This window comes from Colossoma macropomum, unplaced genomic scaffold (assembly GCF_904425465.1).
Source record: "Colossoma macropomum unplaced genomic scaffold, Colossoma_macropomum, whole genome shotgun sequence".
NCBI classification, from domain to species: domain Eukaryota; kingdom Metazoa; phylum Chordata; class Actinopteri; order Characiformes; family Serrasalmidae; genus Colossoma; species Colossoma macropomum.
Window position 1 is genome coordinate 23,080,151 of NW_023494790.1, and position 26,321 is coordinate 23,106,471.

The 26,321-nt window shown below is 42.5% G+C and overlaps 1 protein-coding gene across 1 annotated transcript in view; it reads left to right on the forward strand.

Moving 5' to 3' along the window:
* Nucleotides 1-25,702, forward strand: part of bahcc1b (BAH domain and coiled-coil containing 1b) — a 115,775-nt gene extending 90,073 nt beyond the window's left edge. Inside the window, 18 exon segments of the mRNA XM_036572604.1 lie at nucleotides 1,620-1,774; nucleotides 3,004-3,140; nucleotides 3,498-3,605; nucleotides 11,854-11,974; nucleotides 12,229-12,412; nucleotides 12,757-12,966; nucleotides 13,821-13,985; nucleotides 14,078-14,310; nucleotides 14,429-14,506; nucleotides 15,303-15,438; nucleotides 16,092-16,209; nucleotides 16,390-16,465; nucleotides 19,556-19,664; nucleotides 20,396-20,512; nucleotides 20,655-20,804; nucleotides 21,450-22,666; nucleotides 22,787-23,023; nucleotides 23,154-25,702. Of these exon segments, the coding sequence (XP_036428497.1) occupies nucleotides 1,620-1,774; nucleotides 3,004-3,140; nucleotides 3,498-3,605; nucleotides 11,854-11,974; nucleotides 12,229-12,412; nucleotides 12,757-12,966; nucleotides 13,821-13,985; nucleotides 14,078-14,310; nucleotides 14,429-14,506; nucleotides 15,303-15,438; nucleotides 16,092-16,209; nucleotides 16,390-16,465; nucleotides 19,556-19,664; nucleotides 20,396-20,512; nucleotides 20,655-20,804; nucleotides 21,450-22,666; nucleotides 22,787-23,023; nucleotides 23,154-23,363 (3,761 nt within the window). The 3' untranslated portion in view covers nucleotides 23,364-25,702.
* Nucleotides 25,703-26,321: the final 619 nt, after the last annotated feature.

A 26,321-nucleotide genomic window follows, 5' to 3' on the forward strand; every position in this document is an offset into this window, starting at 1 on the left:
TCTTTCTTTCTTTCTTTCTTTCTTTCTTTCTTGACTGCTTACTTACTATCTTGACTGCTTACTTACTTTTTTCAGTCCTCCTCACTCTTTCCCCTCCTTTGATATCTAAACTGTCCATTTCATTCATGCAGCCATCAGTCCTGAACGAGTTTGTACCAGTCCTGCCAGTCTTGCCCACTTCTTTCTCTCTTTTTTTTTTTTGCCAGTCTCTACTTCTTCCCCCGTGTGCTTCTTTCCAACACCAGCCCACACCAGCCTGCCCGTGCAGTGTGTGTGTACTTCCCTGGTTTTTCCCCTCTGTAGAGGAAATTGGATTCTTTCCATGTCAGTAATGAGGGCATGTTTGAGAATAAATAGATGGCTCAATAAACACTTTACCTCTTATTGCCTCCCTCCCACCACCCTCTGGCCTCCCCTCCCTCCCTTTTTCTCCCTCCTTTCCCTTTTTTCCTGCTCTCTACTCCCTCCCCTCTCTCTCTCTCTCTCTCTCTCTCTCTCTCTCTCTCTCTCTCTCTCTCTCCCTCCCTCCCTCCCTCCCCCCCCTCCCTTTCCCTCCCTTCCTCTCTTTCTTACAGAGCTGCTTGCGGAACACACTGCAATTCTGTTTTCTACTGTGTCGCCGTAACACTACAAGCTCTCTCCCTCTCTACGTTCCTGCCTCTCTCTCTCTCTCTCTCTCTCTGTCTCTCTCTCACTCACTCTTACACACATACAAAATGCATCCACAGTCTCCTCAGTGTCCCCAGGCCAGCTTGGGCTGTCATGAATATTCAAGGCTCATTTGCTGAGTGGAGGCTGTGAGCGTGTGGCCTGCCCTAATGACAGAGATAAATGTAGAGAAATCCCCCCTTCTTCTTCTTCTTCTTCTTCTTGTTCATCTCTCTCCCTCCTTCACTCTCTCTCTCTCTTTCTCTCTCTCTCTCTGTCTCTTTGTGTAACATGGCTCCTGGCGTCTAGGCCTCGTGTACAGAGATAAGCTCTCTGGTTAATAGCTATCATCATCGCTCATTCAGCGTCTGAAAGCACAAGGTGCCGGCAGGAAACAACTACGTGCTCAGAGGCTGTTTGCTCTCTATTTTACTCTCTGCCTTGCATACACAATCTCTCTCTCTCTCTCTCTCTCTCTCTCTCTCTCTCTCTCTCTCTCTCTCTCTCTCTCACTCTCTCTTCCTCTCTCTTTCTCTCATATACCCAACACTTATGTACTCACTATGTTTCTCTCCTTGACTTTATTTGCATGTGACATAAAGTCATCGGGTCAGTTGTTGAAGTATATGTTTGTGTGAGACAGACAGACAGACAGTCAGACAGACATACAAGAAGTGAGAGCATTATTTTGCATTTCAAAAGGAAGGAGAGTGGTTTTGCCACTGTCGGACAGCAGGAGGGTACAAAAGAAAGGAAGAAGAGTGCAAACATTTCCATGCAGCTGGAGGCCTCCGTCTTGTTCTAGCCTGCACGCGGCCTGCTCTGCACACTAACTAACCTTTCCTACTGAACACACATACATGTGCCCAAATACACACACACACTGACTGTCAGTCTCTGCGCTGTTTTGCAGAGGTGGGTATATTCAACACTTACTTTAAAGAATGTACTTTACTTGGCCGTCCCTGTAGGAGAAGAAAGGCTTACCTTCGACCTGGAGAGTCTGGCGACCCTGGCAGCTGCACGAGCGCTGGAGCTGACTCCACCCATCACCAACTTAGCCCCACCCCTGCGCCGAACGCTCAACCTACGTAAGAAGTGCAAATGGACGCCACGCCACGAACCGGTACTACCATGTCCTGTGCTTCTGGAAATATATATATAGTATAGTTTGATTATATGTTTATCTGCTTGTTTGTTTATCCTTTCTTTTATATTGCTTTTCACAGTGACAAACTGTTGATACTGCATGTTAAACCCTATTTATGGTCAGCTTGACCCCCTGAACCCTGGACTTATTATACAGTAGTTATTTTGAAATATCAAGTACTTTGAAACTAATATTTACATTATGACAGAGAGGAACTGACCTTTATAGTCAGCTCTGTTTCAGCGCACATTCGAAACTTTCAATCAATACCACATGTGTTTGAAAGCAAAAGAGTTTAATCGAATTAAAAGTTGATGAACAGTCTTGTGAAAAGAAAAAATATCCATTATGTTTTTGCTTTGTGTTTGTCATATGTTGACATCAAAACAAATGTGTCTACAAAAAAAAGTGCAAACCTGAACCTGTTGATACTGGAGATAAATCGAATGGAAATACGATTCCTTGTGTTATTACATATCTAATTAATTATGTATGTGTGTAATTACATCTGAATAGTAGAATAAAATGATGATAACTATTGACTTTTACAGAATGAGGTGTTAATTTGAATATGATTGCTATTATATTTGAGTAAAAAATTGGTTCAGTAGTCCTTAATCTTTAGTTCTGCTTGGAACAAGTGTCACAGAGAGATCAAATTTCCAAAATAGTAGTTTTACTGCAGAGGGCAAAACATTGTTAACATTTTGCTGCTGTCAGAACAAAACCTTGTATGTCCATTTTTGCTGTTTTTCAGTTTTTGACATAATTTGAAAATGCCTGTTGCCCTTTACACTGTGTGTAAATTTACTGATGATTGGACCAGAAGAAATGGCCCAAAATTAATTGGAAAAAAGTTTGGTTCCATTTACTTTAAAAGTAATTAAAAGTAAAGTATGTTTTTTCCTTCTCCTGTAAAGTTACCGTTTTGGAGATTTTGAGGTTTTGATTTGAGGTTTTGTTTCGACAGCAGCGATTAATTAACTGAAGGAAAAAAGATTTTGTTCCAGGTAATTTTGGAGCATCTCTATTGGTCCATTTATCATGAAATTATCACACAATGTAAAGGGCAGCTGCTTTATTCAGAAGATGCAGGAAAATAAAAATGTAGATATATGTTTTCTTTTGGATAGCTATGATTTGCTGAGCTCATCACTGTTTCAGGATTGGCTGACTCTGAGCTGTGTGTGTCGGGGGGTTTGCAGGTATGTCCAGTGAAGAGCATCATGGAGACACTGGACAGAGAGGAGTTAGCGATGAGAGTGCGTCTGGCTGAACTGCAGCGGCGCTATAAGGAGAAACAGAAAGAGCTGGCCAAGCTACAGAGAAAACATGACCACCAGTGAGTGAGCTACGGACCACCCTCATGCAATCACACATACAGTGTCACGCACACAAAACACACAACCTCCTCTCAATCTGCAACACACACACACTCACTCACTCTTCTAGGCACTTTCCAGGCCCTTCTCTCTCTCTCTCCACTCAAACTCAACAGCTAAGACCACCCAGCGTGTCCAGCGTCCTCTTTACTTAAGCCATTGACCAGCGGGTTAAAACCCCCGTGCCAGCTTAAGCCCCTTCCCCTGGCCACACTAGCAATTAGGCCAGCTTAGTGTTTCCCTCTATACAACATCATTAGTGTGAATTAGAGTGATTGACAAGCTTTGGGCATGCATGTGTGTGTGTCTTCTCACAGAAAAGAGGATACGTCGAGAAGCCCAGCCCGTCGAGGCCCGGGTAGGCCACGGAAACGCAAGCCCACCCCAGGACCCCCTGCCCCTACAGATACCCTCAAGAGGGTCAAGTGAGTGTCTCTTGGGTGTGCGTGTGTGTGTGCGTGTATATGTGACAGCCTGTTCGTGAGAAAAACAGAATGATGAAAAATGAATAAATGAATAAGTGAACGTGAGAAATTACAAAATGAGTTCTCTTTCCTTTATAGTAAAATGTAAGCTCAGTTTAACATTTCATGAACCCCTTAAAATATCAGGCTGATTACAAACTAACTTTTATTATTCAGTAACTTCTAACTATTCAGGACTTCAATGCAAGTTGATTGAGCTATTCTTAGGTTATAGAATTGTGTAATAAACCTTTGGGTCCCACCTCCAGGCCCTTAAGTGGCAAATCGTTTAATTTTAAGCTAAAATCATGCCGATTTCTGCCTTTTCTTTCTTAATAACATGATTTCTCAGTGCTGTTCTTGCATTTACTTTTCTATGTAAAGCTGAAAAGCTGAACTTTGTAAATTATTGAAATTTTTGAAAGGACACTTCAGCCATGCTTCTGAAAGTATTGCTAACAAGGCATTAGGTGTGACAGAGTACCCCTTGACCCCTAAGTTCATCCTTTCTAAGACTTAACTACTATGAATTATTTAGTAACTATGAAACAAATGTAAATTATGTAATTATGAGAGCGAGGAAACAAAGTGTAGGCCAACGTACAGGTCCTAAGGGGTGGTTTCCAGGTTAGGGCCTAAGGATTGTTCTGGACTACATTTTCCTTTCACTGACCAGGAGACCTTTAGTGTTTTAAGGATTAACCTGCTTTCAAGCATCTCTTTTATCATATGCAGAGGAGAGGCCTGTAGTTGTTCATATCTTCTGTTCTGGTTGAAGGGCTTGTCTGACTGTAGCAGCAGAAATGTGTAGAGAGAGGGAATCAAGGTCTAACTGAACTGCACTGAGATCAGTACTAACTAGCCCAGCTTAGTTTTCCCAAAGATCTCAAGCCCCCATCCGAGCTCTCTTCATTTAAGGCTGCTCTGTGTGTCCTTGCATGTGTTTGCATGCTTGTGTGTGTGTGTGTGTGTGTGTCTGTGTGTGTGTGTCTGTGTGTGTGTGTGTGTGTGTGTATATATAGATAGCTGTATCTGGTTGATGCAGTAAATAGCGCTTGCCAGCGTGGTCCCTGCCACTCATTGTGTGTAAGTAAATGAGGCTCGAAGACTGGTATCAGTTTAAACGAAGCAGACTAAGTGCTTAATCAGTGCAAAGAGCCCTCCATTAATCATATTTATAACTTCCATTGATTATCTACAAGTGTTGCGACTCCTCCTAACCCCTGTCGCGCCAACAATATTAATTTGATAAAACGAAGTGTCCAAATGCCTGCACAAAGTCGGAGCAGGAAGTTATCACCGTGATGAATGTGCTTTCTCTCCTGAGATGCGCCTCTGTTTATGCCAGGCCTCAGACATTTTGATAAACTCGGTCAAACCAGTTTACCCTACCTGATTAAGAAAACTCCTATTTTATTATGGGCCAGGCTGATTAGTGGAGCGCTAATGAGAAGCGGGAGCTGGAGCTTAATTACACATGCTTTACTCACTCTGCATTTATCCACGCCATTAATAATGCCCTCCGCCAAATAAAACAAATGACAACTTCCTGCCACTGGAATTTATCAGAGTCGTAAAGTCCTGTTTTGGAGTGCCTCAAGGGGAGAGGGAAGCACAGCAGAGTGCTGGCTTTCTATTTGTGGTTTATATGTGATGTTTACTTATTTTTCATGCCAAACAAATTCAGCTATTGTTGAGTAATCTAAGACTAAGTGTTGGCTTTATCAGAAGCACTGAGGATTATAGTAAGCAGGGCAATCTTACTTGACTAATTTCAAAGTGGAATTCTCTCTCTCTCTCTCTCTCTCTCTCTCTCTCTCTCTCTCTCTCTCTCTTCCTCTCTTCCTCTCTCTGTCGCTCTCTCTCGCTCTCTCTGTCTCTCTGGAGTGTTGCATCTCCAGGCAGAGTGTTGCATGCAGAGGCTGTAAGAGGTCAGAGGTCATTAGGAGAGGTTAGCAGTGCCAACAGGTCGTCATGCCATTGCCACCAAGCTCAAATCTGAGAAGCAGGGCTGTCATGTGATTTGCACATGAGTGTGATATCTTCTCATTCACCACATGCCAGGACCACACTCTTCCATTCATACGTTTAAGGATCAAAAGCTCATGCACAGGGACCAGATGGATCGCTTCTATTACATTTCTATACTTTTAACTTAGGGCCAAAGTAGGGCCAAACAACAAACAAAAGTTTTGCAGTTTTGCAGTTTTTGAAAAATATGAGCTGCCGAATGAATGACAGTCTCCATATGAAATTTAAAGCTGAACTGTTTTACTGAGTGAAAAGCATTTGAACATGCTTATATATATATATATATATATATATATATATATATATAAACTTATATAAAGTTTTTGTGGAAATCAAGACAAAATGTCCTGATCCTATTATTCCTTGGTGTATGAATAGCCATGCAATCTCCATAGACAGTAGCTCAGAGCTCAGTGACTTTGAACGTGGCACTGTCATAAGATGCCACCTTTGCCACAAGTCAGTTTGAGAAATGTCTGTCCTGCTATATCTGCCCTGGTCAACTGTAAGTGCTATTATTGTCAAATGGAAGCATCTAGGAGCGACAGCCACTAAGCAGTAGAGCATAGTGGTAGAGCAAAGTGGTAGAGCAGGGCTGACGAATGCTGAAACATACAAAAAATGCCTTCTGTTGCATCAAAAATCTTCTGTTTGGTTGCTCACTTACAGTGTTCCAAACTGCCTCTAGAAGCAATATCAGCATAAGAAATACTCGTTAGGAGCTTCATGAAATGGTTTTCCATTGCTGAGCAGCACAAAAGCCTAAGATCATTATTTGCAATGCCAAGTGTCAGCTGGAGTGGTGTAAAGCACGCTGCCACTGGACTTTGGAGCAGTGGAAACGTGTTCTCTGGAGTGATGAATCACGCTTTGCAATCTGGCAGTCAGATGGACGAATTTGGGTTTGGTGAATGCTAGGAGAACTCTACCTACTGAAATGCAAAGTACCTTCAGTAAAGTTCAGTAGAGGAGGGCTAATGGTCTGGGGCTCTCTTTTTTAAGGCTTGAGCTTGGCCCATTAGTTCCAGTGAAGGGTAATTGTGATGTTATACATACAAAGACATTTTATTTTATATGCTTTCCAACTGTGGCAACAGTTTAGGGAAGGCCCTGTTCTATGATTATGCCTCACAAAGCCAGGTCCAAATTGTGGAACTTGGGATGAACTGGAACATCAGTTGCAAGCCAGGCCTTCTTGTCCAATATCAGTGCCTGACCTCACAAACTGAATTGGCACAAGTTCCCTCAGACACGCTCCAAAATAATGGTCAGGTGTCCATATACTTTTGGTCACATAGTGTATAGTCGCTGTCTGAAAAATCTCCATTTTGTCCATTTAAAAAAAAAAATGGCATAATTTGAAAATAGCAGCTGAACTTTACATTGTGTGAATAATTTTTGTTGATTGGATTAATGGTTCAGAATGACTTAGGACAGAAATATCTATACATATACATGATTTTTTGACAGTGACAATATATAAAATACATATAGGATATGAGTATAATGCTATGTCCAGACAAGGTATAAAAACAAGTGTTTGTGTGAATTCAGCCCACACTGAACTGAGTTTTATCTGCAGACCTAAAAGCTGGAACTTCAGGAACTTGATTACCCCTCCTTAAAGAAGAGGGGAAAAAACTGCTACACAGCCACTGCTACTATTCTCTCTCTCTCTCTCTCTCTCTCTCTCTCTCTCTCTCTCTCTCTCTCTCTCCAATCAATCCGCTGCTCTGAATGGCATTACTGTGTAATCCTGACCTCTCTTAGGAGAGGGGCCTTTGTAATTAGGGGGCCGTGAATTCTCCGGCAGTGTGTCTGAAACACCCACCCCCTCTCTCTCTGTACGTACGTACACACACACACGCTCTCCGCTCCCACCCGGCTTGGCTGCTAACAGCAGGAATGTGACTCGGGGTTGACACAGGGGCTGGGGAGGGGTCGTCGAGGGTCAAGAGGTCAGGAGGTCGTCGTCGGGTGGCGACAGGCGGGGCGGGGGCAGGGCCACTTCTGTCAGCTCTGCTCACACACTGAGCTTTAATAGGCAGCTCCGCCACGGCCCTCACCGTGCCCAAACAATCAGCCAGCGAAGCTCGCTCCAGAGCCGGTGTCAGGTTACGCTCGAGTTTCCACGGCGACCTGCTCTCTTGTGGCATTGGGGAGGTTTAGACGCTCTGTACTGTATTCAAATGCAGTGGACGTAGAATACAGATGCACTTTGTGTCAATGAAAGAATACTTCCCTCGCACAGAGCAAAGCTCCATTCTTTTTTCTTTAGATAAGGAAAAGCCTCTTTCTGGCCCCTAATGGCCACTGTGTGAGTGAATATGGAAGCTGTGGTGCCGTAGGTGGGGATGAAAAGAAAGCCAGGCTGGAAAGCAGCATGCTTGTGCTGAGAGAGAGAGGGAGAGAGGGAGGGAGGGAGGGAGAGGGAGAGAGAGAGTAATATTGGTCTCTTTGACATGAATTGTTCACACAGTATAAACGGCTGCTAGTCTTATTGAATAGTAAAAAATAAAAATAGTTTTAAAAAAAAGAAATTTCGATATGACCAGAATGATATTTTATTCATGTGAAAATGATGTACACATTTGAATCAAGTGAATTTAGTGCACCACTGTTGTCAGCGTAGCCCCTTGCTGGTCCTGGCTCTTCTTAGCTTTGCTTTGTTTAAAGGAATTATTTTTGTGGGGGGAGTGTAGGGGCTGGAGTTATTGGAGTTGTTTTATGGGGTTCCTAGCAGTGTAGTTGGGGGCGGTGGTGGGGTACTTGGATTGGGTATCAGGGCTAGATGGTTGCATCTATGCTGAGTGCGATGGCGGGTCGATAGAGGTTAGTGTCTATCGATCCAGCCCTGCAACTCAGGTCAGCCAACAGACTCCCTTAGGACTGTGCACTCTCTCTCTCTCTTTCTCTCTTTTTCTCTCTCTCTTTCTCTCTCTCTCTCCCTCTCTGTCCCTCTGCCTCTCTCTTTCTCTGTCTCATTATTTCTCAATACCATCTTCAGTTTCACTTACTCTTCTCTCATTTCCATTGTCGTTGTATGCTGGAATCTCTTTCTCTCACATCTCTCTTTACCACTTTTTCTTTCTGTACCTTTTTTTTTTGCTTTCTTTCTTCGGCTTGGTGAGAGAAGGGCTGTGTTTGGTACCTGTCAGGCAACTGATGATGCAGGTTGGTGTGTGTGTGTGTGTGTGGGTGTACATTTCATGCAGGTGTTTACATTTATGTCAGCAGTGGAAAAAACTGCAGACAGTTTTCTTCATTTGGTCATTTTTTCTGTCATTCTGAATTAAGTTTGTCCTGGAATTACTGTTTCTGCACAAGGTGCACGAAGGGTGTCGTCTACTTATTTATTTATTTTTTTTTACGTCTGCTTATTTTTCTTAGTGGAATTATCAGCTACTGTGGGCACATGATCTGGCTACATTTTACAGAAAGAAGTTTCTTGTGCGCTAAAGAAAGCTTCCCCACTGAGTTTTTTGGACTGCGCTCCATGCTCTACCTCCCCTCATCCCCCCCACCCCCCACCCCCCCCCACCCATCTGTCCTGGCCATGAATCTCCTGGCTCTCTCTGCAGGCAAACCCCCCTCCCTACCCCATCACCCCTCCTTTCTGGGGGCCTGGCGGAGGTTCTTTGTAGCAGCGCTGGGGGGCATGAGGGGTTTCTGGGTACACAGGACACTGATGCCTTCTGACAGCACTGGCCAGAGTAAAGGGCAGCCAGCCAGCACTAAGACAGCTGAGCGGAAGAACGAAGCGCAACACAGCCGACGCTGTCCTCTTTTGGGCCCGTGTGTGTGCAAGTGTGGTTCTGTCTGTGTATTCAAGCGAGGGTTATATCTCTCCGTACATCTATAAGCATGCAGTCTTTTTTCTGTTGTCATGTTCCCCTGAGAGTGTGTGTAGTGCTGGTTTAGTGCTGTGTTCCAAATGCCTCTTTACACATATGCTGCCTTCATTTGCTCTTCGGAGGGTCCTTTGTGTCTGCAGTTTTTCTCAATCGCTGAAACACATTTAACAAGTCGACTTAATCTTCATTGTAAATTTCTTAGCAATGCAGAAGTGTCCTTTTGAAAATGTGTCAACAGGTTCTGATTGCTTTGATTTAAGTCAGATCTCACAGAAAAGCATCATTGGATAACTGTGCAAAACAAAAGGAAAATATTTAGTGACAGCTGATAGACAATACAGCACCCGTGTGAACTAGCACACAGTTGTTAACTCAGCAATCATTATCAGTTGCAGTGAACATCTATAAAAGAGGTTTTAGACAAGTGTTTCTAAGATGAGAAATAGCTAAAGACTATCGTTCTATAAAACTGACTTGACATAGATAATAATTATTTTGTCTGAATTTCCCTCTAAATTTCTGTTCAGTATGGAATGAATGGCAAGGCCTTCTGTTTGAGCCCCTCTGACACAGTCTGTGTCTACTGATATGCTCAGGCCTGGAGTTTGGCATCAATTTGGACAGTGTTGCTCTCCACCACTCACATCTATGTTTCAGGAGTATAGAAAAAAGAAAAAGAGTGTAAAAATGTTTGTTTCTCATTATGTTATTTTGGGTGAAATATTTTCTTTGGTTTTGGGGTTTTGTTTTTTGCAGGCCTTAAACAGTAAATTGCACTGAAATGTATGTTGATGTAGTGTTTGATGGAGTTTACTTTTTGTCCAGTGCTTAGTGTTTTGTGGTGGTTTGACCATTTTGCAGAGGAATAGCATTATTTTGGCCAGCAAGCCTCTGTTTGGTATTGTGTGTTAACTATTTTATGACAGTTAAGTTATAGACAGTTACATTCAGGAATATGGTTAGCTAGTTAGCTAACTGGATATAGTCTGGTGTCTTCCTAACATTTCCATCATTGTAAAGACATTTTAGTCTGGAGCATGATTAGCTAGTTCACTAGCCTGATGTAATTTGGTATCTTCCTAATATTTCCCCCATTGTAAAGACATTTGTAGTCCTAAACATGGTTAGCTAGCCTGATCATTTTGGTATCTTCCTAACATTTTCCCAATTGTGGAGATGTGCATTATGCAACCAATGATTGCAAATGTAAGCAAATGTCTGTGACCACTAAAAATAACTTGCTTTTTACCTACCATCAACCACCAAAACTATACTTTCCTCTGCTATATTGAAAGATCAACAGTTAGCAACAAATTGAAAATTCTCCCTTGTAATTATGCATTGAGGGAACATTTGTGCAACTTTTAGATCGGTTGTATATTTACAAGAATTCCAATACGCATAAAAGTAGCAATAGTCCAAAATATCAATTAGGATGCTTAATGTTAAATACGGGAGTGTTCAGTGTGTAGAATACTGACAGACCTTTTACATGGGGCACTGCTGCGGTTTGTCTGTTTTGTCACTGTGCCAGCAGTCACTAGGACATGGGGGCATGGCATTCACCAACCACACGCCACTATAGCCTCTGACACCAGCCTGCCAATCCTTCCAGCGTGACTGACAGGCCGTCTGACAGCAGCCCCGCCCCTCTGAGCAGTGACTAAGGCGAGCCTGTGGCGGCTTTGAAGTGGCTGTCTGCAGCTGGGGGGTGGGGGTGGGGGGGGCAAAAATGCTGACACTCGCACACAGCAAAACGAGAGCCCGGCCATGGGCCGCATGGAGTGTGTGTAAGCTCAACCCAATTTCAATTTAATAGGTCTGCTAGATGGCTGGCAGACATACACACACATACACACACTCACTCACTCACTCGCTCACACTCAGTAGCCCTCCCGAAGGCCACTGAATTGTGCTCCTTTGTATGGGAAGAGATGCATTGATATGGTAATAAGAAAGAGAGGGGCTTGTATTAATGTAATGCCGGAATCCACTGCCCTAAAACCATTGGTGCCGAATGAAGAAAAAGAGTGAGAAAATAGGCAGAGGGAGAAACAAGAGGAAAAAAAGAACAAACAAAATTATGAGTGGGAGGTTGCTTAACCAGCACTTCACTCAGATATTTCTCGGTTTGCCGTCAGATCCCAATTTTTCAAGCATGCAGCAGGGAAAGGGGCCCCTGCCTCTCCATTCATCAAAGGCTGAAAAGAGGGTTATTAGAAAGCCACGAAGAGGGAAGGCAAGCCCTCCGCTCCCCTCTGATCTCTCCTTTTCATCCCTCACTCCCCACTCCGCTCATGAATTCTCTCTGTTGTGATGGACAGGTCGGCGGGAGCAGGGCCGGGCCTGCTGGCTGCGGATGAGGAACTGGCTGGAGGTGGGGACAAACACAGGAAGAGGAAAAAGATGGCCAATAGCACTTACCACCACATCAACGCCACACAGGTGAGTGGACTGTTGTTGCCCAGTGTAGAGTCAGTTGTCCTCCTGAACAGTTACAGCTTGGTCAGTGATTTTAAATGTGAAATGGGGAAGAAAAATCTAGTACATATATATGTATTTACACAGTATTAAGATAGTATGGAGGAGAGGGTCATAATAGACTCCCAAGGGTATTTCTTCTCTGTCCCTCACTCTGCCCTTTCCCGCTCTCCTTCTTTTACTCTTTCTTCATCTTTTTTTTTCTTCTTCAATTGAAGGCTCCCTGTAGACAGAGAGGCAGGCCAAGACTGCTGAGCTCCAAGATGGCCCAGCTTAAGCAGAAAGCCAAAGCCAAGCGTGGTTCCAGAGTGGAGAGTATGCTGTGTCACAGAGAGAAGGCTGCTTCTGGCCCTTCTGCAGAGAACACCCATAGCAACAAGACTGGAGGCCACAGTGACACAGGTATACACATAGAACACTGCCACCCAAGCCACTGTCTACGTTGATGAGCGAAATAAAACCAAAATCATAAACAAACACTGGAATGTTACATGAGCATGACAAAGTAATAAAGGGTTTGGAAAGCAATTATCATATTGTCATCCTTTTAATTATTTCAAGTAACAGAATGGGCCTCGCTGCATAAATTTTCCATGGATATGATTTGTCCTTCAAAACAATTGTTGCAGCAGTCAATCAAAATCTTCTCCCACTGCAATACCAGAAGATCTTTGCAAGTAATTCATTGGTTAGTCTTTATGTATTATTACATTTTTTAATAAACTTTTTGTGGCCCTGCTCATCAGGGTGTACTGAGACAGGAGTCAGTCAGAATTTAGAGAGTCAGCGGATAATGATGCGAAGAGGACGGAAGGCAAAGGTCACCCTGGGTCCAGCGTCATCTCACCTGCAGACTCGAGCACAGCAGACGCTGCCCAACGTGGCCTTGACCAGCAGCATGCAGGAGATGACAGCAAAGGACATCTCTCCTTTGGACAGCGAGGTGTCCGAGCTGGGTGAGTTATGGCCTATCTGCAGAGGGAATGAGATGTATCCCACCATGTCGTCTAGCGGACCCCCCGCCATCCCTGCTCATCTGTCACGCCGTTAAAAATATTAACGACTTCTCCTCCGGCATGCCTCCCCAAAACCTGAGCTGCAATGTGAGCTGCCATTGCACTGGTTTTAGAATGTCACACCCTGTGAGGAAAAAAAGGGGACAGATCAAACCCTCTAACCTGCTCTGCTCCATGACTTAATCAGCACTTATGAGAAATAATGGTTCATAACTGAACAAAGTGAGGACAAAGCCATAACTGTAATGAATGTTAATATGAGCTAAGCCTGCGGTTCAGCCGAGCTTTGTTGTTGGCACTGTGTTAATTACCCTGAAAGTTATCTTTTCACATTTCACAGGCATGCAAGAGTGTTGACGAGTGCCCTGTAAGTGACAAGTGTGTCGGCACTGTGTTGACACTCGACACTGTTGCTACTGTGCCATCTCTACTCTATGCAAGACACGTTGTCCGCAGTAGGCTACTGCCAATAGAGATCTGTGACTCTAGAGCATGGGTGTGTGTGTGTGTATGTGGTGGCGGGCCAGAGATGGGGCAGCTAATAGTGGGTGGTCAGTGAAAGCCTAGTGGTCAAACCTGTCAGTGACTTGGCCACAGTGACTGTCACAGTTCCTGCGAACGTTGACAACTATAGCCACATTTGGCTCACATAATGTGAACTTTGCTAAGTATCGAACAAATCATACAGTGAGAAGAGTCATCACAGTGCTTTTACAGTAATTGCCTCCGATGCCCTCTGAGTATTGAAGCTCAGTCGGGATGTCAATCCATTAAATCGATCCTTCATCCCGCAGAGGAGGAAGATGATGGCGTCTATGACAGCGAAGAAGTGCCAGAGGACATCAAGAATCTATCTTCTAAAGAGCAGCTGTCCGGAGCTGGCGGTCCCTCCTCGTCCTCCACAGTTGAGCCGGAAGCTGGTCAGAAAGTCAAGAGCAAGAAGGAGAGACAAGGGCTTGGTACATACTGCATACTTTCAGACAGAGTTTAAATTAAATGCAAAGATCAGATCATAACTACTCTCTCTCCCCCCCCCTTTTTTTTCCTTCAGGGTCTGTGAATATGAGACATGCCAAGGGGGAGGTGAGGAACAGAAGGAAGGCCCCCTGTAGGCCAGCACTGGTCAGTGCAGAGAGGAATCATTTACAGGTGAAGAAGAGACCAAGTGGGCTCAGGTGGAGAGAAGGTTCACAAGAGAATAGCATTCATCCTAATAGCGTGCTCAAATCCATCCCCTGTCAACTGGAGAGGACAACTAGGAAGGGTGCCATAGTCCTTGGAAAGGTTGGTAGAACACTTTCCTCAAATATGCATTTTTTTGCAACAAAGTTGTTTTAGTCATGACCAGAGTTATGTTCCTTTTTTACTTAACTAGTGTTTATTTATGTCTTGTGAATTTCAGAGGAGAAACTGTTGGCTAGAAACTGTGCCATCTCAAAGTGATGACATCATCTGGAACCGAAAGATCAAAAGCCAACAGGTGAGGGATGCTGTGGTGGATTTCAGTGCACATAAAGGTGTTATGCAGCTTACAGAAATGCAGCTGTAGCACCCCACAGCGATCAGTATTGTCCTGTTACTACAGCGGCCTATATCTCACCGATTTGCCTTCATGGTAGCCATAAAAAACTCATCGTGCTGAGAGGGATTATGCAACCTCGCGTGTTTCGAACCATCACGGCTTCTCATAAATCTGCCCACAATAAAGATAAGATGGGATCCGCCTGCTAATTCACAGGCTGAATCATGCATTGTCTAAATAAAACAGTCAATAGTTTTGAAAAGATTTACCACAGAGGCGTCAAGGCTGTCACCCTCGGCCTCCGTGAGGTCATCATCAAGGTGTCGCAAGAGGACTTTGACTGCCCAATCAGAGGGCGTGTAGAGGGGAATTCCTGCTCCCCTCAAGGAAACGGATAAAGAACAAAGCCATAAGCCTACACACACATCATTCATCACCTATGCCTTGCCCTAGAGACACAGTAGTAAAATGGAAACAAGACATCTTCTGCAATGGCAAAACTTCTGTCACTAGAATATATGATGTTACTTTTGAGCAATGCTATGAACCAGAATTGCTCACAAGAATAAACCTGTTAAACGTGCCTAAAATGGGCCAATAATGTATTTGTAAATATATTTTATCTGAGCAATAGTGTATAAGTCTCTTAAATGTGTGCTAACGGAAATGTGTGTGCGTGTTCATGCATATATGCGTGTGTGAGTGTGGGGTTATGCTCAGGGGCTCACACTCTGGTTTGTGACTGCATTAATAGGCCAAAGGGCGAGCCATGAGCCAGCTGCTAGAGAGCTTCACTGCAGATGAAGGATTCCACATGGATGATAGCAGCTTCTCAGAAGGAGAAGAGGAGGAAGAAGAGGAAGGGCATCGAAATAGGAATACAGTGCCAGGTGAGCAAGCTCATAAGCCCACCCTGTATGACACACTTGGAAAAATTAGGCTGATTTTTCTCTAATCCATGCTTCGCACTTGAAAAGCCATGCAAGCTCACACACTGAACAAAAAATTGTGGGGACATTTCTTACTGTAATAGATCAATATATTTGTTAGGTTTTTTATATTATACAAATCTTACCGCTTTCTTATAAACAGCTTTGTCGGATTGAGTCAGGTACTGAAGTACCCTTGTCCTGCATATTTTAGTATCTTCCATGCTGATCCAAACAATTACCTGAGCTGAAATGTGTTAGAGTAGAAGAACTCCAGAACCAATGTTAAGAACCACTGCCTTACATAATTAGTGGGGTAACACTGGTTCCTCTGTATGGCAGCAAATCATTTATATCCACTCTATGGCAGCAAATCATTTATTACTACAATCAGTGTTGGAATTTTCGTCCACTTTGTAAACAGAACAGCTTCCAGATGGTATTGATAATATTGCCCTGGTCCAACAAAAAGATAATCAGAAGCATAATAGAAGCTATTCTGAGATTAAGGTAAAGTGGAGATGCATTAATCCAGACCCTCAATGACCATTATTTCCACTCCACACAACAATTGATGTGACTCTTATGTGTTTATGCCTCTGTTCTTTGTCTAGCTCTGCCCAACTGCGTCCTGACCAAAGAGGCTTTGCGGGATGGGCTGAAAGTGCTGATCTCTAAGGAGGACGAGCTGCTGTATGCTGCCTACGTGCACACACTGGACCTGCCTGACATGTAAGGCTCTGTAGGTTCATGTAGTGCTGCCTAATCTGTATTGTAAAATCCATGGAAATACAGTGAAAAAAAGAAAACGCTGAAAAGGAAAAGGAAAGGAGAATGACCGCGCTATTAAAAGCATACTGAATTTACAGTAGTCTTACTCTCTGTTCCTTCCTCTGATTCTCTTTATCACAGCTACAGCATCGTCATTGAAGGCGAGAGAGGAAACAGACCAAGGATCTACTCTCTGGAACAGCTGCTTCAGGAAGCGGTGAGACTCTTTTAAACCCTTTAATACTGACGCTGTCGCCGTCCAAAATAGTGTGACTCATATCAAGCCCGACCACTCCTCATTTAACTTCCACTCAAAACCAAAGCCATTAAGTACAAGATATTTATTTTTCAGAGGTATTTTTGAGGACATTATATATAAGATTAATCAATTGCATAAGGAAAGAGACAATCAGGAAAATAAATTCCAAAACTGGAATTGTTCAAACAATTATCAAAATATATAAATAAAATGGGACACCTAATAACCGTGCAAGACCTGGTAGACCAAAACTGTCACCAGCAGATAAACAGTACATAAAGCTTCCATCTTTGAAAGAGAGAAGAAAATCAAGCTCCACTTTTTCTTCAGATCTGAAAAAATCCACAGGTGTTTCTGCCCATCTTTCCAGAACACAACTCAACACTATGAGTCTGAAAGGATGTGCATCTGTCAAGAAGCCATTGCTGAAAAAAGGAAAATTACAATAAAGAAGAAGTTTTGCAAAACAAACAAAGAAGCTGCTGGTGTTCTCAGAAAAATGGACTGTCCAGCCCAAAGTCCAGACCCCAGAATTAGTGAATGTGTTTGGGATTACCTGGATCCCTGAAGATTTTTTTGAAAATCTGAAAGCAAGTCTCCCAAAAAGAATGTAAGCTATAAATGGGTGAAAACATTAATACCGAAAAAAATAAATATTTTATTGAATTCTTGAAGCTTCTGATTTATATGTAATTTGCTTTTTTTGTTCCACTGAAAAATGAATGACGTGTACTCAGTGGCCGATTTGACCGATTTTAAACATCTGTGAGTGTCTAGTATGTGTGTTTGTGCGTGCGTGTGTGTGTGCTGAGAGGCGGTTACTTGGCTGCTAACTGTAAATTGTCATGATTGGTGCATGAAGGGTTCAAATCTGACTAAAGGCGTGCAGTGCATTTTACATATGTGCGTTTTATTGCTAATTTTTTATCTCATTGAGCACAAATTCGTCAGCAGAGAAACATTCCAACATCTGGTTGTAATAAGTGTGGAGAGACTGTTTGTGGAGATATGTATGTTCTTGTGTGTCTCCTTGCATGGGGGATCCAGCATTTTTGCTAAAAGGGTCCCGGTTCATGTTTTGGCACTGCTGTCAGTGTGTCGCTCCAGGTTAGAGACTTACTTTTAATCTGGACCAGCAGTTCACTGTATCCCTCCATATACTGTTACAGGTGCTTACTGCACATGACTGTTCCCTGTTAGTTCTGCTCTGCTCCCGCAGGGGGATTTACAGGGGCGCTTGTTTTATTGTTTTATTATTTATTTATCTATTTATTTATGAACATATTTGGGGTTGAACTGTGGGTTACACTTACACGCATAGTTTATCTAAGCCGACGGGGAGAGGGGAGCTGATTATACACCGTAAACCAACAGCGCTTTGTTGGCTCGCATTCATTTGAATACATTATGTGCGTTGCTTCTTTCATTCATTTCTCTCCGTCTCTGTTTCATGATGGGGAAAAAAAAGAGACCGTCTCACTGCCTGAGCGAGCTTTTGACATGAGGGACCGCCTATCGCAGGCCCAGTTCCCCAGCCCCCCAGCTTCGCTCACTGACATATTAGAGAGACAGGAGTAGATTGTGAAGCGCAATGTTTGAATTCAACACAAAATATCTAAAGATATCACTTCATGATACAATCCGCAAACCACCACAGTACATGATTATTCAAAAAAGCAAAACAAAGAATGACTGCCAAGGTTGAGGCTGTCATTTTTGTCTCTGTTTGCTGTGCATATGAAGCATATGGTTGCTCTCGTAACAAACCCTCCTATCTCCAAGATGATTACTTGTTCTTCTTAAAATGGAAGATAATGGAACAAGATTTTTTCCAAGTAACTTCACATTTCGAATCGTCCATTCATTATGAAATTTTGACATGACGGCATTCTCAAATTCTTTAAAAAATAGAGGTACAAGGTTTTGTTCTGACAGCAGTGACATGCATGTGAAAATCATATGCTTGCTCTACAGTACAAGCTGTATTCTCATACTGAATGCTTCCTAGCTTCCCTTGCAGCTCACTCTACCTGCAAGAATGGCATTTTTGTCACCAGTAACCTGATCAGTCTAGTGTATCTGGGTGTGTATGTGGGTTTATGTGCACCTGTGTGTACATATGTGTGTATCTGTGTCAGTGTGTCAGCATTTTTGGCAATAGTTTGTAATTAAAGAAGGATGGCAGCTAAATTTACCCATGAAATCACTCTTTTGACCACTCACTGTATAGAGTCAATTTAACGTATTTAAATATAGGTCACCTATCACCTGATCTTACAGACAGACATCCACCTGCCATTAAAATTACAAATTACTGCACTGATGAAAGCAAACATTTCCTAAGACATTAAAACTAGAGCCTCAGTTGCCAGATAACCGCTAGCAAACACACACTGGCCGCCTCATTCACTGATATCTCTTCATTCCTTTACCACCTTTCAGTCTCTTATCAGCTGTTTGCCTCCAACTGCCCTACCTGCAGATCTGGGCCAAGAACTAAATCTCCCACCTGCCTGCTCCGTCAAAGGGCCCCCACCACAGCAACCTCGTTTGAGCCTGGCCTGAAAGAGCGCTCAGTGCACTGTCTGTGCCAGGGCAGGCTGTGTAGTAGGAGGGAAGCTGGCAGCTTCACAATAAAGTCATCGATTTAGGCTCTTTTTACCCCCCTCTTTTATTTCATTGTTCTCATGCAGACGCCCATTCATTGATGCTGATTTCCTGTCTTTTGATACCGAGTTCAGACTGAAAAAGTGTCCGGTGGAACAAAATCACAAAACAAGGTCTCAGGAGACAGGGTTGCCCATGGGCGGGCTTAGAGGGGTGTGTGAGCTGCAGTCTGTGTGAGCTTGTGTGTTGGATTTCAGTGCCATGGCACAGAGTCAACTGTGTTTTTTTGTCTAAATCCATGCATTTAATTGGCCTTCCACCAACTGACTGAATTCAGTGCTTGTTTTTAATATTTCATTCACTTTCTATGAGGTTCTGTATATGCTGTGTTGTTCATGTTGCAAGTTTGACTGAAATACACAGTTTGTGTGCATTTTCCAGGTTTTGGATGTGCGACTGGAGACAGTGGAGGCTCTTACTGATGGAACAAGAGTGTGTGCATATTGGAGTGAACGCTCCAGGTGTCTGTATCCTGGCTACGTCCGGAGAGGTAAAAACACACCTCCTACACTCCCAAACACATGTATACTTCACACACTTAACACTCAGGGTTTGGGAGTTATTACTTGTATTTTGCTATTAACATGTAATTCGTTGCTGTCGGGACAAATCCTCATCTCCAAAGTGGTAACTTTACAGGAGAAAGAAAAAACTACTAATGCTAATTGCTAATTTTGAAGGGAAGTTAATGGTACAAAATTTTTTTCTATTTCCATTTCTATTGTTTGGTCCATTTTTATTGTAAAGGGCAACTTTTATCATTTTCAGATTTTGTAAAAACATTAAAAAAAGACAAAACTGGAGATACAAGGTTTTGCCCTCCAGCCACAAATTACATAATTACATATTTTATTTTACAATGAGTTACACAAAGAAGTTCAGTTTATACTCTGTGATGACAGGTTAAATTCTGCACTTTTGACTTTTTTCAGCTTCTTTTGATGTCAAGAAAATCTAACACTGTAGACACAGCAATATAGTCTTCATCAAATTGAAAATATCTCTTCTTCTACTTACAAACACAAATGTGGTACTGATTGAAAGTTTGGAATCCAAACTTCTGCTTTTTCAGTAAGAGTACAAAATATTTAATATTAATTTACACTGTGCTTTTGTATTTGTAAATGGCCATAACTGTGACTTCTTAGGGTTAAAAAAAATTCATTTCTGTGTCTGATGCTGTTGGTGTACTGAAAGTTGAACGTTTGATGTCTTGCACAGGTGGCCCTGGAGAGGAGCAGAAGGAAGGCTCTGTCATGGTGGAGTTTGATGATGGAGATCGAGGTTGGATATCTCTGCCTAATATTCGCCTTCTTCCTCCTGGCTACCAAATATACTGTAAGTTTACAATACATTCTGATCCTCTAATTCAAAGGCAAATCAGAATCTCACTGTGCAAAGAGATATATATGAACATTTGTTTGTTTATCATCAGGTATAGATTCTTAGATGAAAATGCCATTTGATATATGATTTGCAGGTGCAGAGCCATCTCCAGCCCTCCTGACCTCTCCAACTCGCAGAAGACGAAAGAGCTCCACTCAGGAGAAGAGCGCTCAGCAGAGTGTTACGTCTTCAGAGTGGCATGGCAACACAGAACCTGGAAAGGCTATCATCATGGCAAAACCAGGTGAGTGAAAAACACTGTGGCCTACTTTGCTCCAAATACCACAGTTCTTCCAGTTCTTCAGGTTCTTTCTTAATGAATTTTTCAGGTTACATTCCATAACTTCATGCAGTCTGAAGTAGTTTATAACTACATTTTCACCCAGTAACCCAGTTTCACTCAGTCATGGTTAACTGTCATTAATCTTTCTGTAAAAGTTTCTCACATAACAAAGTTTCTCAATAACACTGTTTACAAACCTGCATCACTTGATTTTTGGTGAACGAGAAGAACCAGGTGTGACTGAGCAAATGCTATGTATATGCAAAGTAAGATGGATGGAGGTGCCTGAGGGTTATGTTATGACTCTATTATAGAGTTCACAGAAATGCCTTAGGACTAACTGAAGGCTGAAATGTGCTGGTCCAACTGCTTGTAGTCATCAGATCTTATCTGTAAAGCCCAACAAAAGAACGGAATCAGATTTACCATCATTTGAAGTTCTCAGACATATTGATTTCATCCTGTTGTTCTAAGTCTCTGTGAAAGAACTTTGTTAGTCAAGGGAATTTAACACATGCAAATAAGTCATAATATGGTTAACTGACTTAAGCGCTTAATGTATTTATTGCTAATTCCTTTTCTGCTTTTTCCCCTCTGTCTTCACAGGAAGACCTAAATCAGTCAGTTTGTCAACAAAGAAATGTCTGTCTGAGAATATAACTGGGTGTGCCTCCTCTCTTCTCACATGGCCAGCAGTTGCCATGTCCAAAAAGAAACCTTCCTTGAATTTGTTCCAGTTCAATGGGCTGTCCAAGAGAACTCTGAGAGAAAAGGAGACCGACATGTTTGGCCCCTTGGTTGGCTCCACCATGGCCACACCAGCTAAAGGTATCTTCAGCACGTCCTTTGAAGTTGATTCCTTTAGCAGCATCGCTAATGGTTATACTTCCTTTGGTAACCAGCAACCGTCATCTGGCTTATCCGTTGGTCACAAGAGCACCTCAAATGTTCGGGGAAAAAGGACAGGAGACAGGAGAGAGTACCTGGTCAAACTGGACCATGAAGGAGTTACTTCCCCAAAGACAAAGAATGGAAAAGCACTCATGCTTCTTGGAAGTGCAGAATTTGAATCTAGAGCGGGGAGAATAGAAAAGCTCTCTGGGAACAAAGGCATGGTAGAACTGACCTCTCAGATGGACTATTCCCAACCAATGCTACTGGTAAAAGATACCAAGAGGAGTAGCAGCCACCTTCTCAAGGGTTCATCTGGCATGCAGAAGCAATCTCAGGGTCTGGTTCTTGGCGAGTATACAGATTATGGGTTGAACTGCCATAGTGATTGCCTCAGCTCCTACTCAGACATGGATGAAGATGAAGAAGAGGAAGAAGATGCTAGAAGAGCAGCATTGCGCAACACTGGACGCTTTCTGTCTCGTCTTTCTGTCTCCTCCTCATCCTCAGGTTCCTCTAGCTCGTCATGTTCAGGCTCGCTGTCCAGTTCTAGTGTCTGCTCCTCTGACAATGACTCATCTTACAGCTCAGATGAAGAGGAGGCATCTCGACTTCTCCTGCAGGGTTGCCTGTCCTCCCGTCATACAGTCCTCCAACAGCAGCAGCACCCAGAGTCACCAACTCCCCCGCCTCGCCATGCTTTCAGTGCTAAAGCCATGGCTGTCAACAGCCCAAAGACCATGGTCAACAATGGTACAAGCAAGCATCAAAGGAGAAAAGATATCCCTAGCAACTCCTCGTCTACAGCACAATCCAAATCCTCCAAGGACTTTCCAAAAAAACAGAAGATGTCTTCTTCAGACAGGCCACCAAATTCATCTTCATTTTTGCCAGCACGTCAGCTATGGAGGTGGTCTGGGAACCCCACTCAGGTGAGTCTCTGAATGATCCCTTGTTCATTTCTGTAATAGAGTGAGTGCAGACATTTTCAACATATTAAACATTTGTAAAAATTAGTTTGTCTTAAAGCGCTACTGTATGTCTGTCATCAGAGACGAGGCTTAAAGGGAAAGGCACGGAAACTCTTCTACAAGGCCATTGTCCGGGGAAAAGACACAATCAGAGTGGGTGACTGTGCAGTGTTTCTGTCTTCTGGCCGGCCTCATCTCCCCTATATTGGTCGCATTGAGAGCCTGTGGGAATCCTGGGCTAGCAATATGGTCGTAAAGGTGAAGTGGTTCTACCACCCAGAAGAAACTAAACTGGGCAAACGGCACCGGGATGGCAAGGTACACTCCAAACAGCTTTATCTCCTTCATGGGACTTTCCAAACAGATTCTCCTAGATTACATTATTATGTAATTATTTTATTATCTTGTGTTAACATGTTTAACCTTTTTTCCTCTTTTGCTTTCTCAGCATGCCCTGTACCAGTCTTGTCACGAGGATGAAAATGACGTCCAGACCATTTCCCATAAGTGCCAGGTAGTTAGCCGTGCTGAATATGAGCGCCTCAGCCACATGAGGAAGCCCAACAACCACAGCCAGGACCTGTACTACCTGGCTGGAACATATGATCCCACTACTGGGCAGCTGGTCACAGCTGAAGGAGTATCAATCATCTGCTAGCATTCTGTCTTATGGATGTACTACTGAGAAATCTTGCCTCCTTGAAGGAGGATCCTGAAAGGGCTGACAATCGATTTTTACTGTGCTCAGAATGGTTTCAGATCAAGCCCCGTAATTGGACACTAAACTGGCACTCCATGGAATGGGAGCTAGAGTTGCTGGCACTTGTCTTTGCTGCAGCACCTCACTCATCTTGGCTTTTGTAGTCAGAACTTCATAGAGTAATAGGTCCTTAATGGGTGACAACTGGGGGATGACACCCTACAGACTCAACAGCCAAGGAATGATATTTTAGTTCTCCGTGAAAATGAGGCACTGGACGTATTCTAAGCAGGATATTTATACTGAACGTCTTGAGGCAGATGTGAAACGCAGATTCACTCTTCTGGAAACCCTGAACAGAGCTGTGTTTATCTTACACTGGTCATCGTAATCAACTTTACTTCACGAGGACTTTTGTATCTCAACTGGACCAAAACTGTGGCATGGTGTATGTTTGTGTGTGAGAGTGTGTGTGAGAGTGTGTGTGTGGGTGCATGTGTACACAGTCACAATGACATGGAGCTGGGTATCACCCTGGAGACTCGAAACCCTTCATGGCACTTCAAGTCAAGATTGCCACTGTCCTCGGTGCACAGCCCAGTCTGTTGACGTGTTCTGGGCATCCAGGGATTTTCCAGGGATTTTTTAAATGCCCAGATACCTAAACGTTAAAATAATTTTAAGTTAATTTTTTTCTTTAAAACAAAAAAGATTTTTTTTTTCAATCAAGCCATACACTTCAGTACCTCTTGCTTACTGTATCCTCTTATTCAGGTGTATAGTTGTAAAATTGTTTTATTTGATGTGTGTAAATATATAAATATATATATAAAATCTATAAATATATATAAATATAAAAAAGTATAAACTGTAAATATAATATAAATGAAGAGAGAACTCTATTCCTCTTTATTGCTCTTGATTGTGTTATTTTTTTAATGAGAGAACTGTTAAGTTTGATTGGGATCTTTGTTTTGCTTTGAGAGGATGTGTGATCGAAGAGACACCATCCCTGCACTGTACATGACCTGTTCTCTGGGAATTGAGTCATGAGGAGTTATACTGCAAAGGTGGGGCTGAACAGTCCACACAGCTTTTGGGTAACTAATGGGGAATAGGCTATGTGTGTCCACTTACTTATGATCATTTTCCACTCTGCTTTTTCTTTCTCGTTTAGCCTCGTCTCCTGTTTCATTTGCGTCTTACGTTGTCCTCTGCGGGTTATGAGTAGAACAAAGGCTACAAAAGCTCTTAAGGTAGTCAAGATATACAAAGAATGTCAATAGGTCACTGAATTGCCAGATCCATACAGTATGTGGTAAAGAGTTTTGCTCTAATAGATAGAAATCCGGCCTCCCAAATACAAACCAAAGCACCTCTTAGTTATGTTACAGATTGCAATAAATGAATGAAGTTTCTGTAAATAGTTTATAAGGCATGGGAGCCCTGCAATTTTATCGGCTGATGTATTTCAGATGATTGACAATGTTCGTACTTATTATGGTGCAGTTACCGTTTCATTTGCTTTAATATGGCTGAAGCAGCTTTATGTTTTAGCGATGTTTCTGCAATGTTTTTTGTGATGTTGCTGCCGGGGGTTTAGTGTTGGTAACAGCAGGGCCGTGGTGAGGTCGGCTGATGCAGCGCATGAACAGGCACTTCAGGCACTTGAAGGCTTCTGTGTCACGTGATCATGAAGGACAATCAGAACCTGCGTGAGAGGGTGGTTTAAAATGGATCAAATCTCAATGTTGCCTCTCGTCACTTTTATTCCTGCTTTGCCAAAAATTCCTTTTTATTTCGTTTCTCCATTGTCTTTGTCATGCGTCTTTTTGTTTGATATGCAAGCCTGTAAAGCCTGTTCAGTGTAGATTTGTGGAAATGGACAGAAATGCCTTTCAGTTCTTAAGAATGACTAACTTTTGAAACGACTTTGTCGCTGTTACACTGCAGAAGCAAAAGCTTTAAAAAAATCAGATGTGAAAATCCATGTAAGTCACTTTTTGGGTCTATAAAAAAGAAAAAGACGTTATTTTCATAAACACTGGATTCATTGCTGAATATTGTGACGCTGGCAACAGCCGTGTGCCAGAAAGTTGCTCAAACCTCAAAAAAAAAGTGGAATCATTGTACATCCTGACTTTGAGACCCACTGGGAATTAATTTTTTGGGTTAATGTACTTTTTGACATTGTGGGGAATATAACTCTAAGATATTTGCATTGTTTAGACAAGTTATTTATCTTAAGTTTATTGCATTTGTGTTGCATTTCATTAAAAAATGATTCCAAAATCATATTCCCTGTTTTGAATGAATGTATCTGTGTTTTCATATATATATATATATATATATATATATATAGTTTTTCAATATTTAGTGTGTGGACCCCTTTCTCTCTTCAACAGCTTGCATTCTTTTCTAGGAGACTTGCTTTCAGCTTTTCAATGAAATCAAAGTTCAGTCACAGAAGTCCAAGTACTCCAAACACATTCAGTGATGCTGAGGTCTGGACTCTGGGGTGGTCAGTCTATTATTCTGAGACCCTGGCAGCTTCTTTGTTAAATTTTGCAGATTTTCTTCTCGGGGGTCTACCTCCTTTTCTCTGTAATGGTGTCTTGACAGCTACACATCCTTAAAAGATGAAAGTTTTAAATGCCGTTTATCTGATGGAGACAGATTTGGTGGTCTACCAGGTCTTGCACTATTGTTAGGAGTCCCAGTTTTTCTATATCTTTTATATATATTTTTTTAACTCCAGTTAAAAAGACTTTCTCCTTTTTTATGCAAGAAGATTATTTAATATAATTTCCTTACAAATATCTAATAACTAAAAACTTAATAACTTGTGCTTGACTGGAAATTAAATAAATGAAGGGTGGTCTCTGACATTTGCACAGTACAGTATATAGGTGATTA